Source organism: Anabrus simplex, chromosome 4 (genome assembly GCF_040414725.1).
Source record: "Anabrus simplex isolate iqAnaSimp1 chromosome 4, ASM4041472v1, whole genome shotgun sequence".
Classification (NCBI taxonomy): Eukaryota; Metazoa; Arthropoda; class Insecta; order Orthoptera; family Tettigoniidae; genus Anabrus; species Anabrus simplex.
This window is the reverse complement of record NC_090268.1, coordinates 428,186,484-428,203,719: the sequence shown is the minus strand read 5'-3', so window position 1 is coordinate 428,203,719 and position 17,236 is coordinate 428,186,484. Positions and strand designations below refer to the sequence as shown.

Below are 17,236 nucleotides of genomic sequence, written 5' to 3'. Positions count from 1 at the left end.
CCAAGATACCTATGCAAACCATATAAAAGGACCCAATCAACATATACATGGGTGTCAGTATAAAACGGGTCAGTGTTAAAATTTTACGTAAAACAAATAGGACATAAAAAAAGATCACACCCTGCTTTCAAAACATGAAGGTCGTTTCTTCCCCCCAGGCACCCTTGACAAACTGCAGACGACAATAACCAACTCACAAGCCTGTGACGTCAAGCTCAACGACCTCCACCCTCACCACTTCACTTGCGGCAGCCCCCTAATTTATGAGCTCAAATGGGCGACAGGCTAAATTCTTGCCTTTCAAAAGAACACCTCACGTAGTCAGCTGCTAAAGCCCTCATTTAAATATACCTGGGCTATCTGCCCTCGTCTCAATATCTCCAGCAATCTCGCTAATCTTACTTATGCCTCTCATGGGCTAAATCCTGGTGCTACAAAACACTAATCATTAAGCGATCGTCACATGGCCATACTAGGCATTTCCAAAATCTATTCAATAAACTCTCAATGGTTGGGCTCTCTCATGTCAACTGCAAATTTTTCTTCTGCCTCTCATGGGCTCAAATCTCTTAAATATTCGGACTCGCTCGCTCTATCAGTGAATCTGGGTGAATTACTGGTCACGTCTAGGTCACAACTATACACATCTATGTCTGCAGAAACAAATGCCTAAATGCGATCTAATAAAAGTACCTATCTGTTAGACTAACCTCGTATGACCAAATGAGTTCGATCAGACCCTTACAAAAACACGTACGTTAAAATAACGCAATCAAAATGAAATATGAACTCGCTAACAAGGACTCTACAAATAACATCTACCTTAAAGTACGGGGTTCGAGTTTGAGGCCTAGCTCTAAATTACAAGGAAAATTTTCCTAATACCACAAATCTGTTGACTGACGGCCCCCATATTCCTATCTAAATTTAAATGACATGCTTGAAACAGAATTGGAAAGCTCTGACCTTATTTATCGGGGACATAGCGGAGCAGCCATCCCTGTGGACCACTGGATCTACCACATCATGATAGACTGCGGAGCTGGCATCAGATACTGTTGACCACTTGGAGACATTCTTGCTTGTGTGGCGTCTTCGTACAGCTCCCTCTGTAGTTGGAAGGTGTCCCCTTCGATGTCGTGCTGATCAGGTGCTCCCAATGTTCCTGGATCGATGCCCGTTGTCGTGTTGGCTTCAGCTCCTGGTTGTGGCTTCTTTGCAATGATGCTGTCAAACACTCGTTCTGACTTGATGCTGGGGTAACTGAAAATAAATTCATATATTACAGACTGTCCAAACTCGATGCCTGTCTCCACTACTATCGTGTCTCACACGTCACATTGACCAAGTCTCGTTCAGAGTTTTAACCTGGTACACAATAGTTTCTTCACTCCTCTCAGTCACTGTTCTTTCACCCTATCACACGGACAACAAATAGTTTCAGAATTCCTAACCTGAGCCAATATTAATTCTAGCCTTTCGTCCGTAATAACTTGACCTCATAGAAATATGAAGCTACTAGTTCATTAGTCTCTTATAAGCAGTACTTCATCTCCCCATAGCATATTCTCACAGGTAAAATCTTAAATTCATCTGAATATTCAAGTTGATTACTTACTTCCTTGCAGAAATAGCAGTACGGGTAGTAGGTGTAGCTCGAAGACAAAGCGTTGTTCTCAGTACCAACACGCAGTATGACGATTCGTTCAAGCAGCCTTTTGGTCCAAGAATGACTCTGATATGCCCGGTGGCCTTATTTTATAATCCCGGATCGCGTCATCAAGCCGATTGACTGCGTGCAATCTTCGCGCGCCCGCGAAGTCTTCCCACATCAAATATATCATGAGCTCTAATTAGCGAATGCATTAATGAATGCAGCCCTAATGCATATCAAAATAAAGCAGAAATTATCCAGGTTGCAATTCTTGTCTCAAATCCAATGCAACTCTTCCGTAACCAAAGATATTAATTTAATTCTTTCTTCCCTCCTATAATAAGTTTAGCCGGGATCTGGGAAGCGTCCCCAATCTTCATCAAGAGGCTTGGCTTGGGACATAACTCCTTTTAATGGGTTTCTGGAGATTTCTCATAATGACACTCGCACACACTTCACACAAGAACGCTTCTTCTGGACCCCTTTATGACATATACTGTAAGACATTGGCTTCGTGGGTGGTCTAGTGTGATTCCAATATCCAATACTCAAATTAATACATTTGTCCCAATGAACAGAATGGTTCATAGCCCCCCGTGAACGACAAAATAAAATTTTGTCAAGAATTTTATTTTCCTAAATGCCGAGATCATCTCCTCATTGCAATCATACATGCTGTCAATATTCAAAACTTCATGGCACGGGACTATCTTCAGCTACAGACATGATAGCCTCCCTATCCTTCCTAACTTGGTAATAGGCATCCAGCAGAGCTAGAAATCTCCGGTGGTTACTCTCGCAGTCTTGACACTCCGTTTCTTCGCGCTGCTCAGATAGCTGTTTCTGGTTCCCTGGAGAAATCATATTTACTTCTTCTTCGTCTTCACCATAGGTTACCTCTGGTTGTTCTTCTTCGCCGTCATGTTCATCTTCTTCCGGGATGACAACCTCCTCTCTGGCCATATTTTCGGTATCTTCCTCCTCAAGTTCTTCTTCCTCTTCTTCGCCTTCTTCTTCTTCTTCTTCTTCTTCTTCCTGATTGTCTAATTGATATTGGCCGGGTTGGAAAAAAGGCTTAAAATTTGATGAGTTAAAGACCTTAGTCACTGTAGCGTCCAAGCTTTGTACCTTGTATGAGTTATTTTCATAACTATGAATTATTCTATACGGCCCAGTGTATAGCTCAGCGAACTTATGGTAGTATCTCTCCGTAGGGTTAGAGACAGTGGGTGTCTTAACTAACACCAACTCGCCCACTTGTAGGGGTCTATGAAATCGTTTATTCCTAGTTCTTCGCAGCCGCTTCTCAGCCTGTGCTTTTAAGTGTTCCGCAACGTTATTAACACATATCTCTCGTGCTAGTTGAGGGTCCCTCGGGCACGGAATTACATTTTCCCAAGGACGCTTAGGCAGCTCATTATTGTGAATCCATGCTGGAATCATACCGGTCGATTCGTGTCTAGTTGTGTTAATACACTCTGTAATAATGGGCACTACAGTGTTCCACTTATAATGTTCTCTCGGGCAGTATATCCTACAATACTACTTATATACAGTGGTGTTCATCTAAATGGCTCTTCTATTTGTCAAGCTTACAGAAGTTCCCTGTCTCACGGCCGTTCCGCAACTTTCTTCACACCCTGTCTCATTCATGCTGCCTTCTAGCCTGCAGAGGTTCCTGGCACTACGTGATTGTTTACTTCTGTAGTTAGAGAGGTTCCCTCTCTCTGTTCCGCTCTTTATTTTGTGGATTAAGAGATATTCCTTTCTCTCGGTTTTCCAGTCAATTTTCTTCCGCCTTATTTCACGACACGCGGAAAGCCACCTCTTCGCAACAGTACGTTTTCTCCTCAACTGTTCCACGTAGCTTCTTGGTTTAAGCATTCGTCCCTCTTTCATATCTTCTTTTCGCCGCTTCTTCTTTCTTCTGCCGATTCTCGTCTTCCACCTACGGCGTATTCTTACTTGTCTTGCGAACCACCCAAACTGGTATCGGTATTTTTGGTTCTTCTTGCGTCTCTTGTATGACCTAGTTCTCTTTACTTTATTTTGCTTCGAATGCTGGTTATACCATTGATCGTCTCCTTCATTTCCGGCTGCTATTACTTGAAGATACTTTCCAACCGTTTCCCTTTGATTAATCTGTGCGTCCCCGGTCGGGTCTCCCATTTCTATTTGTACAGAAATCCCATTAACGTTGTTTGCTATTTTCCTTCTTATATCATCTGCCTCGACCTTGGATACTGTTACACATTCCTGACTCTCTTCTTCCATCGCAGAATTTATGAGGTCTTTACCCTCAGACGTCGTCGCGTAGCACTTGAGCTCGGCCCTTCCTGACAGGACTATGTTGCCAGATCTCTGCACCCTGAGATTCTTTAGCTGTATTTCTTCTCCCTTCTGTAGCCACACCAAAGTTGCCACTTCCCCAGCTTCCTTGCTTTGGTCTGTCTCCACCTCCGTGCTTGCTGTGTCATTCAATCCTTCTTCTGAGGCTACGGTAATATTCTCGTTTCCTGGTGTATCTTCCCTTTCTGCTTCTGCCTCCTGAACCATTGGACTGTTTGTATCTGATTGCTCCATTCGCGCCACATCGATGTCTGGCGGTTCAACCGGTGAATCAGACTGCTGAACTTCTTCGATAATTTCATCCTCGGACACCTTATCGCCGACTTTACCTTCCTTATTCTCTTCCGTGGTTTGCTCTTTCCTCCCAACACCTTCTCGAGTCCTCGCCTCCATACTGTCTTCTACTTTCTGCTCTACTTTTTCTAGCCTCTCTTGGGTATAATCTATGCGATCTATTGCTGCTACCAGGTCTTCTTTAACGGTTCTCAGTTCGGACTGAGTCTCCTTATCTTTTTCTTCCATGCGCTGTTCTATTCCCTCGATACTATTCTTTACTTCCCGAATTTGCTTTTCTACCGTTCTGTGCGATTCTCCAACCTGTTGACTCAACTTCTCGGTCGTGGTAACACAGCATAGCCGTACATTCTCTATTTTGGTATCTAATTCTGCTATGGTTTCCCTAGTCGCTTCATTTTCAGAGGCCAATTGCTCCAAACGAATGCTAGTGTGTTCCTTTAGCTCCGTGATTTGGGTCGCTACCCGGGTTTCTGTGAGTACTAATTGTTCGGTCAAGTGTTCCTTAAGTTCTTTTACTTGTTCCGAGTTCCTAATTTCCTGTTCTTTAAATTGAACACTGACTTGGTCGTTCAAACGCTCACCGTTCTGAACCAATAGCTCACGATTCCTAGTCACTTGTTCGTTCAAACGTTCACCAAGTGCCACAAACTGTACCTCGCTTTTGGCACCCTGTTCATTTAATAGCTCACTATTCCTATCAGTTTGTCCTTTAATAATTCCTACATCCTCTCTAAGCGCCACAAGCTGTTCGCTCAGGTGCCTCAGCACCTCTCCCATGTCTACCGACATCCAACTCACTCGTTATAACGTCCGGCGGGAAAAACCGCTCCGTATGTCTTCGATTAAATTTCAAATACTATAAATTTCCTACACTTTCTAATTTATCAAAATGTTCCTACTGCTAAACTCTCGAACTTTCAAAGCCTAAATTGGCTACCTCAATCTAATATCATGTCATTCAAACATAGGGTAACCGTCAGTACAACACTATGATACAAAATATATATACAACACAAACATAAAATTCTCCAACAAAATGTCATAAAAACAGCAAAACTACAACATGCACAAATCCAAGCTATCCGATTATACACCTGTAAAACACAACACCTTGCAGGTCAAATCCCCGCGCGAATATCATCCATCACTTCAAGGAAACCACAAAATCAGCACATCCTCGCTAAACACCATCAACAGCAATATCCATCTACTAATGGTAAGACCAAAGACATAACATCACAAAATACCTCTCTGAACTGGCAGTCATTCAACCTCACAAGTTTAACAACATACTCCAAATATATCACACAGCTAACAGTACAGATCAAAGACCAAACTTGGTATATCTGCACAACACATAATTGAATGCAGCGGTCATAACATATGCCTGAAATCAAGCCTTGCACGACCTTTCTTTACCGAAATATCAGGTTCTGCTTTCATAGACACAAGCTATGACCTATAGCCCTATTCTATGGGGAAAATCAGTAAAATACCACTTGGTTGTGTGAGCTCGTTTACACAAATATCAAGCATCACCTGCCGGCATAATAAAACAAGCTGTATGACCCTCCTTACTACAATATCGGGTCCTCAGTTAGCCACACCAAGTTCACAATGTAGACAATGGCGCTATGGTCCCTTTTACTGAAATATCGGGCCATTCGTTACTCGTCGTCATTAATACCGTGGCGCTATGGTTAGCCCTTTACGAAAATTCGGCCAACATGATGGCTAGTGCCATTAATACTATGCCGCTATGTTTACTCTGTCCGGGTAGCCCTTATTTACAGAAATCACGAGCCACACGTTGGCCTGCGCCATTTATACTATGGCGCTTTATTTACACTGTCTGGGTAGCCCTCATTACAGCAATATCGAGGGCCCACTTTGGGCGCCATTTATACTATGTGCCCTACTGCACTTTAAAGTTCCGTCCAGGCGAAGGCCGGTCTCGAACCCAGAGTACAGTAGTGAACGAACTCTCACAGACGTGAGCTGGTGCACATAGTCTTACCTGAACACAGTCCTCTTCATACAGCCGGGAAAGCGCTCTTCTCAGGGATAACATGGGTATAACGGGGCAACATAAAGATAAAACACTAGGACATGTGCCTACTCAGGTAAGAATTCGCTAAATCAAATAACATAAAATATCAAACAGAAAACATCGCTGCATTCAAAGTTTAACAAATAGGGATTTATTACACAAAATTGAATTATTTACAAATGAAAGAGCTTTTCAATATGATAGGGTAAAATGACGCTGAGCCAATGACAACCAGTTCACTGCCTTCACGAACAGCGGTACTGCAACAAGCATGTTACAATCGTGTAAGTAACGAAGTTTAGAAAGATGGATATCTGCTTACCTACTCATACACAGTGATTCCCATAAAAATATACAATGCCTCGCGCCGTCGAACCCCGGTGCAAACAAAAATCACCACAAATTTTACAATGACCTGACTCGGTCACGAACCCTAGTCCCATGACGAGTAAGGCGTCCAAGATACCTATGCAAACCATATAAAAGGACCCAATCAACATATACATGGGTGTCAGTATAAAACGGGTCAGTGTTAAAATTTTACGTAAAACAAATAGGACATAAAAAAAGATCACACCCTGCTTTCAAAACATGAAGGTCGTTTCTTCCCCCCAGGCACCCTTGACAAACTGCAGACGTCAATAACCAACTCACAAGCCTGTGACGTCAAGCTCAACGACCTCCACCCTCACCACTTCACTTGCGGCAGCCCCCTAATTTATGAGCTCAAATGGGCGACAGGCTAAATTCTTGCCTTTCAAAAGAACACCTCACGTAGTCAGCTGCTAAAGCCCTCATTTAAATATACCTGGGCTATCTGCCCTCGTCTCGATATCTCCAGCAATCTCGCTAATCTTACTTATGCCTCTCATGGGCTAAATCCTGGTGCTACAAAACACTAATCATTAAGCGATCGTCACATGGCCATACTAGGCATTTCCAAAATCTATTCAATAAACTCTCAATGGTTGGGCTCTCTCATGTCAACTGCAAATTTTACTTCTGCCTCTCATGGGCTCAAATCTCTTAAATATTCGGACTCGCTCGCTCTATCAGTGAATCTGGGTGAATTACTGATCACGTCTAGGTCACAACTATACACATCTACGTCTGCAGAAACAAATGCCTAAATGCGATCTAATAAAAGTACCTATCTGTTAAACTAACCTCGTATGACCAAATGAGTTCGATCAGACCCTTACAAAAACACGTACGTTAAAATAACGCAATCAAAATGAAATATGAACTCGCTAACAAGGACTCTACAAATAACATCTACCTTAAAGTACGGGGTTCGAGTTTGAGGCCTAGCTCTAAATTACAAGGAAAATTTTCCTAATACCACAAATCTGTTGACTGACGGCCCCCATATTCCTATCTAAATTTAAATGACATGCTTGAAACAGAATTGGAAAGCTCTGACCTTATTTATCGGGGACATAGCGGAGCAGCCATCCCTGTGGACCACTGGATCTACCACATCATGATAGACTGCGGAGCTGGCATCAGATACTGTTGACCACTTGGAGACATTCTTGCTTGTGTGGCGTCTTCGTACAGCTCCCTCTGTAGTTGGAAGGTGTCCCCTTCGATGTCGTGCTGATCAGGTGCTCCCAATGTTCCTGGATCGATGCCCGTTGTCGTGTTGGCTTCAGCTCCTGGTTGTGGCTTCTTTGCAATGATGCTGTCAAACACTCGTTCTGACTTGATGCTGGGGTAACTGAAAATAAATTCATATATTACAGACTGTCCAAACTCGATGCCTGTCTCCACTACTATCGTGTCTCACACGTCACATTGACCAAGTCTCGTTCAGAGTTTTAACCTGGTACACAATAGTTTCTTCACTCCTCTCAGTCACTGTTCTTTCACCCTATCACACGGACAACAAATAGTTTCAGAATTCCTAACCTGAGCCAATATTAATTCTAGCCTTTCGTCCGTAATAACTTGACCTCATAGAAATATGAAGCTACTAGTTCATTAGTCTCTTATAAGCAGTACCTCATCTCCCCATAGCATATTCTCACAGGTAAAATCTTAAATTCATCTGAATATTCAAGTTGATTACTTACTTCCTTGGAGAAATAGCAGTACGGGTAGTAGGTGTAGCTCGAAGACAAAGCGTTGTTCTCAGTACCAACACGCAGTATGACGATTCGTTCAAGCAGCCTTTTGGTCCAAGAATGACTCTGATATGCCCGGTGGCCTTATTTTATAATCCCGGATCGCGTCATCAAGCCGATTGACTGCGTGCAATCTTCGCGCGCCCGCGAAGTCTTCCCACATCAAATATATCATGAGCTCTAATTAGCGAATGCATTAATGAATGCAGCCCTAATGCATATCAAAATAAAGCAGAAATTATCCAGGTTGCAATTCTTGTCTCAAATCCAATGCAACTCTTCCGTAACCAAAGATATTAATTTAATTCTTTCTTCCCTCCTATAATTAGTTTAGCCGGGATCTGGGAAGCGTCCCCAATCTTCATCAAGAGGCTTGGCTTGGGACATAACTCCTTTTAATGGGTTTCTGGAGATTTCTCATAATGACACTCGCACACACTTCACACAAGAACGCCTCTTCTGGACCCCTTTATGACATATACTGTAAGACATTGGCTTCGTGGGTGGCCTAGTGTGATTCCAATATCCAATACTCAAATTAATACATTTGTCCCAATAAACAGAATGGTTCACTACGTTTCTGAAAGAATACCCCAGCATGTTGACAAACATTGAATGCCTCGTTAGTTGAGTGCATTAAATTATATTTGCCAACTGTTGTTATCTATTCACGCAATAATTTCTTCACATATACAACTCGAGTGATGTTCTTAGCTACTCTAACTAGTTTATGGATAACCCATGCAGCTAAATAGTACAGAGTGGTGGCAGTGGTTGTTGTGTTGCTGATCATTGTTTTAAGAGGAAGTACAACTGGACAACCTTCCGCTATTATCACTAATCAGAACTAAAAAAATGGAAGGAATCCAACACTTAGAAAAATGAAGGTATCGGTCAAAGAAATACAAAGGCCACGAAGTTCGTAGAAATGAAAGACTCCCTAAGCCACGAATCTCTAAAACTGTCGGGGGCAGAAAAGAACAAGAGTTGACCAAGGGACGTTGGTTGGCATAGAAGCCCAGTACAAGTAAGTGAAAGCAATGACAAGACACAGCTAAGCGCCTCGTGGTCGTCAACCAACGCTCCGAAATCGAGAGTCCCTTTTATCCCCTCTTAGGTGAGGCAGGGGATAGCGCGGATGCAGCACATTGCCCCCACAGAATGGTACAAACCTACATCTACATAATGTTTATGTCAACATTGTTTGAAAACTGACGATCGCAATTTGTAGGGCTAGTCTTCATTTGGCTTTTGGCAAGAAAATAATTCAAAATAATACTCATCACATTCCTCATCAACCTCGTCATCAAAGAAGCAGAAGAAGAAGATGAATAATAATAATAATAAGAAGAAGAAGAAGAATACCGAAAGAAGAAGAAGAAGAAGAAAAGTAGCTTGAGTCACGTAGCTATGAACTTGATTTCCAGAGGTAGTTGCTTCGAACCCCACTGTCCACAGCTCTGAATATGGTTTACCGTGGTTTCCCATTTTCACATCAGGCAAATGCTGGGGCTGTTCCTTAATTAAGACCATGGCCGCTTCCTTCCCACTCCTATCCTTTTCCTATCCCATCGTCTCCATAAGACCTATGTGTGAAGGTGCGACGTAAAGCAGATTATAAAAGTAGAAGAAGAATACTTAGGCATTTTGTGAATATTGGGCAAAACTTGTTATACAAAAGTGGTATAACAATTGTGGTAAACCACTTCGAACCAGTTTGCTTTCATAATCTTTACCCCCTGTGGGTGGGGTGGTACAACAACACCCACGATATCTCCTGCCTGTCCAAAGAGGTGACATGCAAAAGCGGATTGGCGACCACGGGGCCCTTACCTGAGTGCTGGCATTTTTTCCACTTAATTGTGTCCTCAATTAGCGCCCGTGTTACGGATATTGGAATACTTTAATTACACGTTCTGTGCGGGGGATGTTTCGCTCTCCTTGCTGCAATTTTATTTTATATCAATTTACATGGTGATGACGCTTACAGTGTCAAGGATGACACAATGTGGACACACTCTGACCTCGTTATCATATGGCCACGATAAAATGTCCCGCTCATCCAATGCTCTCTCGCTTCTCACAGGGAATCCTAAAGACTTCCCGTCATCGTTATATAAAATAAGGCACAGTAGATATTTGTTATGTTCCATTCTCAACTTCCGTGAATTTACTGGTGAGTAAGGTGTTGGATTGGACTGCATATTTTTCTGGTTTCATTTTGGTAAATCGGTTGAACTCATAATAGATCCCAGAAAATCACTGGGCAGGGGAATGCAATATTTTGAAAATCTTCTCAACGTAAATGTGAATGTTTCTGTCGATGTCGCGAAAACCCGAGCTCATCAGGAGGAGGACAAAAAGTCTGTGAAATTAGGCTTGAAGAATTGGAGACGATGGTAAATAATCACCATTGTCGTAAAGCAACTGGAATAGATTAAATTAGACCTAAAATGGTGAAGTGTATTGGGGAGGCGGGGATGAAATAGCTTAATAGAAAATTAAGGTTATCATGGAATTTTAGTAAGGTACCTTCAGATAGGACGAACGCAATATCTGCAAGCAAGGGGACAGAAAGGGCTGCAACAACTGTGGAGGTATTTCATTGATAAGTTGTTCGCTGGCAGTTTGGAAGGGAGGATTCGATCAGTAGTTGAGAGTATGTTGAATGAAAACCAGTGTGGTTTCAGACCACAGAGGAGCTGTCAAGATCAGATTGCCAATATGTGACAGGTGATTTTAAGAACGATACTAGAGGAATAAGCTGCCATTTTTATGTTCCGTATATCTAGAAAACACGCCAAAGTACCAGAGAAAAGTTGTTCGCCTTACAGCGGACTGCGGGATTGAGGGTAGGTTATTAAAACCAGCCAAAGCCATTTATCTTGACAAATGGGCAACGGCGAGAATTGATGCTAGAATGTTTTCTTGGTTCACCTTTGTTGTTCATAGTTTATATGGATTATCTACTGAAAGATATAAAGTGACCAGGAGGAATTCAGTTATATCGAAATGTAGTAAGCCAAAACTGCAAGGGCAACCACGCCGCATCCTATCCTGGGTGTCCATTCCTGAAAATGCTTACTACATTTCGATATAACTGAATTCCTTGGCTTTAATGGCAATAAGTAGGAAATAAAAATTAACTTTTCCAATACTAAGGTGATATCAGTAGGTAAGAAACCTAAGAGAACGGAATGTAAGTTTGGGAATACGTACTTGGAACAGGTAGATAATTTTAAGAGTTTAGGATGTGTGTGTCTTCCCAGGAAGTGTGCAGCGAATCTAATGCAATGAGTTCGCAGTTGCAATCAAGAGTATTCTGTTAGAAGGAAGTCAGCTCCACGACGAAATTATCTTTAAACCGGTCTGCTTTCAGACCAACTTTGCATTACGGTAGTGAAGACTGGGTGGACTCAGATTATCGTATGCATAAGTTCGAAGTGAGAGACATGAGAGTAGCAAGTGTAATCGTTGGTACAAACAGGTGAGAACAATGTATGGAGGGAACTCAATGGATGAGACTGTACGCATGGAGCGACTACGGTGGTGGGTTCATGTGAGGCGAATGGAGGAGGATAGGTTTCCTAGCAGAATGGGGGGTAAGCGAAATAGAGGGAGACCAAGACGACGATGGTTAGACTTAGTTTGTAATGATTTAAAGATAAAAGTTATAGAACTGTAAGCGGCCAAATTCTTAGTAAAATCACAGAGGGTTGCAGACTAAACGCTGAAATGCATAACATTAACAGCACGGCCAGCTCACTCGGCTGGACTGTTTTTTCCAAGCAACAGATGTTTAGGGAATTATTATAAAATAAATGTCATTAATTAATTGTGTTTGTGCAATTATTGCCAGTGATTTTTGTGTTAGCGGTTATAACGTGTGTCTTAGTACTTCTACGCTAATCATTGATATAGGCTATTGTATTTATAATCTTATGAATACAGTTGTGGGGAGTCCGCTGTCTGTAATGACATTTATTTCGCCATATTTTTATATATTTATCCGTTTTCGGTCAACTCAAGATCGTATCAGTAGTGTTTAGCTTTCGTGTCTGTTTGTCTAATTGTCTGATCTCGACAAAACTTCATATATAGAGTCTAATTATCCAGGGGCAGGTTTCGATATACGTATCATTTAAAAATCCTTGAATAGACTGGGTTTACAGGAAGAACACAAGGGTTTTTTCAATTTTCTCTTACACTATTGATTGTATCTCAATCAAACTTCATATTTATGATCTACTCATCCAGGAGCAGGATCAAATATGAATATAATTTAAAATCCACTCAATACACTAAGGATTTATAGAAAGACAAGAGATTTATTTTCAATTTTATCTTACACTACTTATTATATCTCAACCAAATTTGGTATTTGGTGTCTATTCATCCAGGAGCAGGTTTCAATATGCATATCATTTTAAAACCACTCAATAGTCTGAGCGTTTATAGGAAGAACAGAAGAGTTTGTTTTCGATTTCCTCTTTCACTGTTGTAAATCTATAGGCTACAGTATATGCGAAACGCCTTAATTTAAAATAATATTGTTGTTATGAGAAAAATTTCGCTTACTCTTTAAACGACGGAGAACATTATTATTTTCCACGGGCTTCATACTCTACTGCCAGTGACGGACACTCTCGCAGAATGATCCATAACAGGAGAAAATCAAACGACGCATTATGCTTCGCTCGGCTTGAAAATTCGCCCCACCTAATGTAACTGAACACCGAGGAAAATGAGGTAGAACTTTTCCCTTTGGTGTCTGCCCGTCTGGTTATCTATCTGTTTGTATATTCTTATAAGTGGAAAACTGCTGGACTTATATCAACCAAACTACATATTTGGAATATACACACTCAGGATTGTGTTATCAGGTGCATATGATGTCGTGGTAATCACATGGATTTGGTATTTATAGGAAGATTACTCTCGAATATTTTCGTGAACGTTAGGTTTATCGAAAGGCTGTATATTACAAACGTTTAAGGAGAGGTCATTTACGTTCCTTTATGTCATGCACGTATTTATCGTACGACGGATAAAAACGCAGATGAATACGAAAAATGGTATTTTTAGTCCAAGTCCCGTGGTACATCTCGTGCAAGGTGGGCAACGAGAAAAAAAAAACTCTAGAGCCATTTTATTCTTTTCGGTAGGGCAGATATCAAGGGAGGTATCATCAACGTTAGACCGCCAAGCCAGTGGTCAGAGATACTATATGCAACCTGAGAACCACGGAGAATTTCGCACAACTACGAACCAGGACTGTTCCGTACAATAAATTCAGAAATCGTCCTCATTCTCTCTCCCTCGACTTTGTTGAGCTTAATCATATTTCGCGTTACTGCCACGCGCTTTCGTGGGGAAATATTTTAACATATCGCATTAAACCTGTGAATAGAGCCATGTTACTTCTCATACATTCCTGAAGGAAACATGTAATCCGTTGCAAATTCACGTGCGAAGAACAGATACAAATGCTGGTTATATATAAAATTGCCCTCTTCATTTCACCTACTGATCACCTTTATCAGAACACTCCTCCGTAAAGCGACCACACTTACTGTACAAGTAGGGAGCTTCCACTGTGTCTTCATTAGCTAGAAAGAATCTCCTCGATCGCAATTTATAAAGCATAGGAACTTCCAGTGTGGGCTAGTCGCATTTCTGTTCCCCTACAATAATACGGTATCTTCCTTAATAAGGCAAGTGTGATTGAATCTGATATCCTTGAACAAATCTGGCAGGTCTGTACCCTGCAGGGTACTGTAATCTGAAATCATATGGGGATACATTTCCACTACAATGTGGGCACCTACTAAGGGAAGGTTTCAAAAAATTCCACATCTAAGGGGGGTGAAACGGGGATAAAACCCTGAAAACCCAAATATTCATTACTCCGAAACCGTTCACGGGACAAAGTTGAAATTTTACTGAACGATTCCTCCTTTATGTACTAGAAATGAAATAAGATAATTTTAGAAACATTTTCAGCCCTTAAGATTTAAATGGGAGTTAAGAGCCGAAAACGAAAGTATTTATATCTCTGAAATCGTTTGATATACGAGGTTGAAATTTCACATGATGATTCCTCCTTTTTGTCTTGCATTTCAAGTAAGATGCGTTCTTAATACAATGCACAGTAACGGGTTTTGACCGGGATGTTGGGCCTGATGAGAAAAATAATAATTTCTCTGAATCCGCATGATGTACAAAGTTGAAATTTTACATGATGTTTCCTCCTCGCTGTCTTCAATTGTGTGTAAGAATTGGTCTTAAAACGATGCGCTCGTGAATTGTTCTGACCTGGGTGAGTCCTGATAACAAAATATTACATTTTCTGAAACCGTTTGACTTACGAAGTTAATATCTCACGTCATTGGCGCTCTTCATTCTTACATTTAAAATAACAAGTGGTTTTAAAACAATACGTCCCAAAGGGATTTTGAATATTGGTTGTTAGTGGGGGTGGTGGGGAGGGGGAGAGCGCAGTGTGAGACCTCATGTCAAATATATTCATTTCTATGAAAGAGTTAAACTTACAAAGTTAAACATTTCACCAGTGGCGGCTCGTGATGATAAAAATAGGTGGGGCACGTTCAACATATTAGGAACACTAGGAATCAAATCAATTAAATTAATCTTACCTTTTTATTTCTTGCATATAAAACTGTGATTGTAGGTTCTATTTTTATCTTTGAACACTTGATTTATGCTAAGCTCTGGTATTGGTCGGCCCATTTCTTTAGTTAATAATCTGTTTTCGTAATTAAGCGAATTTGTTTGAGAGAGAGATTTATTAAAGAAAAAATGGTCAATTTTAACTCAGTGTAGGAAAATAGGAATGCAAGAAATGTTAATCGAAGATAATAAAATAGTGTTACTAAGGTTATAATTACTATAATGATGACGATGAATTGATAATTTAGATCAACCAAGGTTTGAATAACCAATCATTTAGGTATAAATCCTAAGAAAGGTGGTAGACCACCAAGAGAAAGTAGAAGGAGGAATAGACAAGATTTTGTAATTTGGTTATTAGTTATTGTTAAGAAGTTTTGATTGATATGGTAAATACGATGTACATTAAACATTAAGATAATAGATAGGGTGAGGAATGTATAGATAATAAAATATAATTCCCATAGGTTTTCTCCGACTACTATAGCGGCAATTATTCAACCAATATGATTAATAGAAGAATAAGCTATTAGCTTTCGTAGAGAACTTTGATTTAAGCCTCCTAAAGACCCAATTAATACTGAGGTAAGAATGATTATTCTAATGAAAATGTTTATTTCAATAATATATGCTAATAATATTAGAGGGGCAATTTTTTGTCAGGTTATTAGAATAAAACATTTTTTTCATCTTAAACCTTCTATTGTTGCTGGAAACCAAAAATGGAAGGGGGCGGCTCCCATTTTTAGTAGCAATGCTGAACATATGTTGAAAAGACCTCGGTATTTATGTAAAAGGGGTTATTAGAGAATACAAATATTAAGATAATGGAGAAAAGTAGAGCAGCGGATGCTAAGGCTTGCACTAAGAAGTATTTTAGGGAAGCTTCTGTTGATATAAGGATTTTTGTATCAGTTATCAAGGGAATAAAAGATAGGAGGTTAATTTCTAATCCTATTCAAACCCCTAATCACGAAGTTGATGTAGTGGCAATGAATGTACCTAAAATTAAAGTTGTAGTAAATAAAGTTTTAGCAGGAGTAGTGAAGATTAAAATGGAGGACAATCCTATTTACGGGGTATGAACCCATTAGCTTATATTTAGCTTACCTTTTTGTTAATGTTTATAAGTATATCTAGGTGTATGAAGCACGAAGATTTTTGATACTTTAGGTAATAGTTTAAATCTCTTAGATATAATGAAGGTAAATAATTACATGATTTACTCTATCACAGTAATCCTTTTTATCAGGCACTTCATTACTAAAACTTTAACGTATGGATAATAAGAGTTGGTGCAAGGTGGATTGTTAGTATTAAAATAATTAATTAAAAAGGAGGACAATCCTATTTTGAAAATATTTTTTTGAAAAGTGCGCATTTTTTGTATTTTTGGTAATCAAGAATTTTTGGAAATTTTGAGGTTAGTGAAAAAGTAATTAAAATAGATTTAGTTGATAAATATTAGTAACAATTTTGAAATTATCTGAAATTTAAAATTTTTTAAATAAAGGCCTTATTTAAGATTGTTTTTAGAATAGTTAATAATTTTTAGTAAGAAAATTTGGTCAGTTACAATAGTTATATATATATATATATAAATTTATATAATATTAATTACATATAGAAAAGGTACATTAATTAATAATAACTTATTGATATACAACCCCCCGATAATGTTAATAACAAATATACTTGAGAGAGAAAAAAGAGGATCTTATAGATATTTCTAGCATTGTAGGGGGTATATATCTACATATATATTCTATATTTATTTATATATTAATAAATGTTTATATAATATAGATATTGATATTGGTATAAATAAAAGCCTATATTCATTATCTATTTAGTTTTTGGTAATAAATTAAAGTATTTATTTCAGATATACATTTATATTAATATACCTATTTAAGTATATATTTCAAGAAATATACACAAAAAATATATACCATGATTATTATTCTAATTAAATATTTATTACGTGTCGACGTCTGGCCTCATGATGTTTATAAAATTTTTATAAAGTAAAATAGTTAGTATTAGGTGAATGTGCCCCATGTGTTATTT

General features: G+C 39.6%; 1 protein-coding gene across 1 annotated transcript in view; it reads left to right on the top strand.

Moving 5' to 3' along the window:
• Positions 1–10,525: 10,525 nt before the first annotated feature.
• Positions 10,526–17,236, top strand: part of LOC137500507 (uncharacterized) — a 59,440-nt gene continuing 52,729 nt past the window's right edge. The window contains exon 1 of the mRNA XM_068227428.1: positions 10,526–10,652. Within this exon, the coding sequence (XP_068083529.1) occupies positions 10,526–10,652 (127 nt within the window). The remainder of the gene's footprint in view (positions 10,653–17,236) is intronic.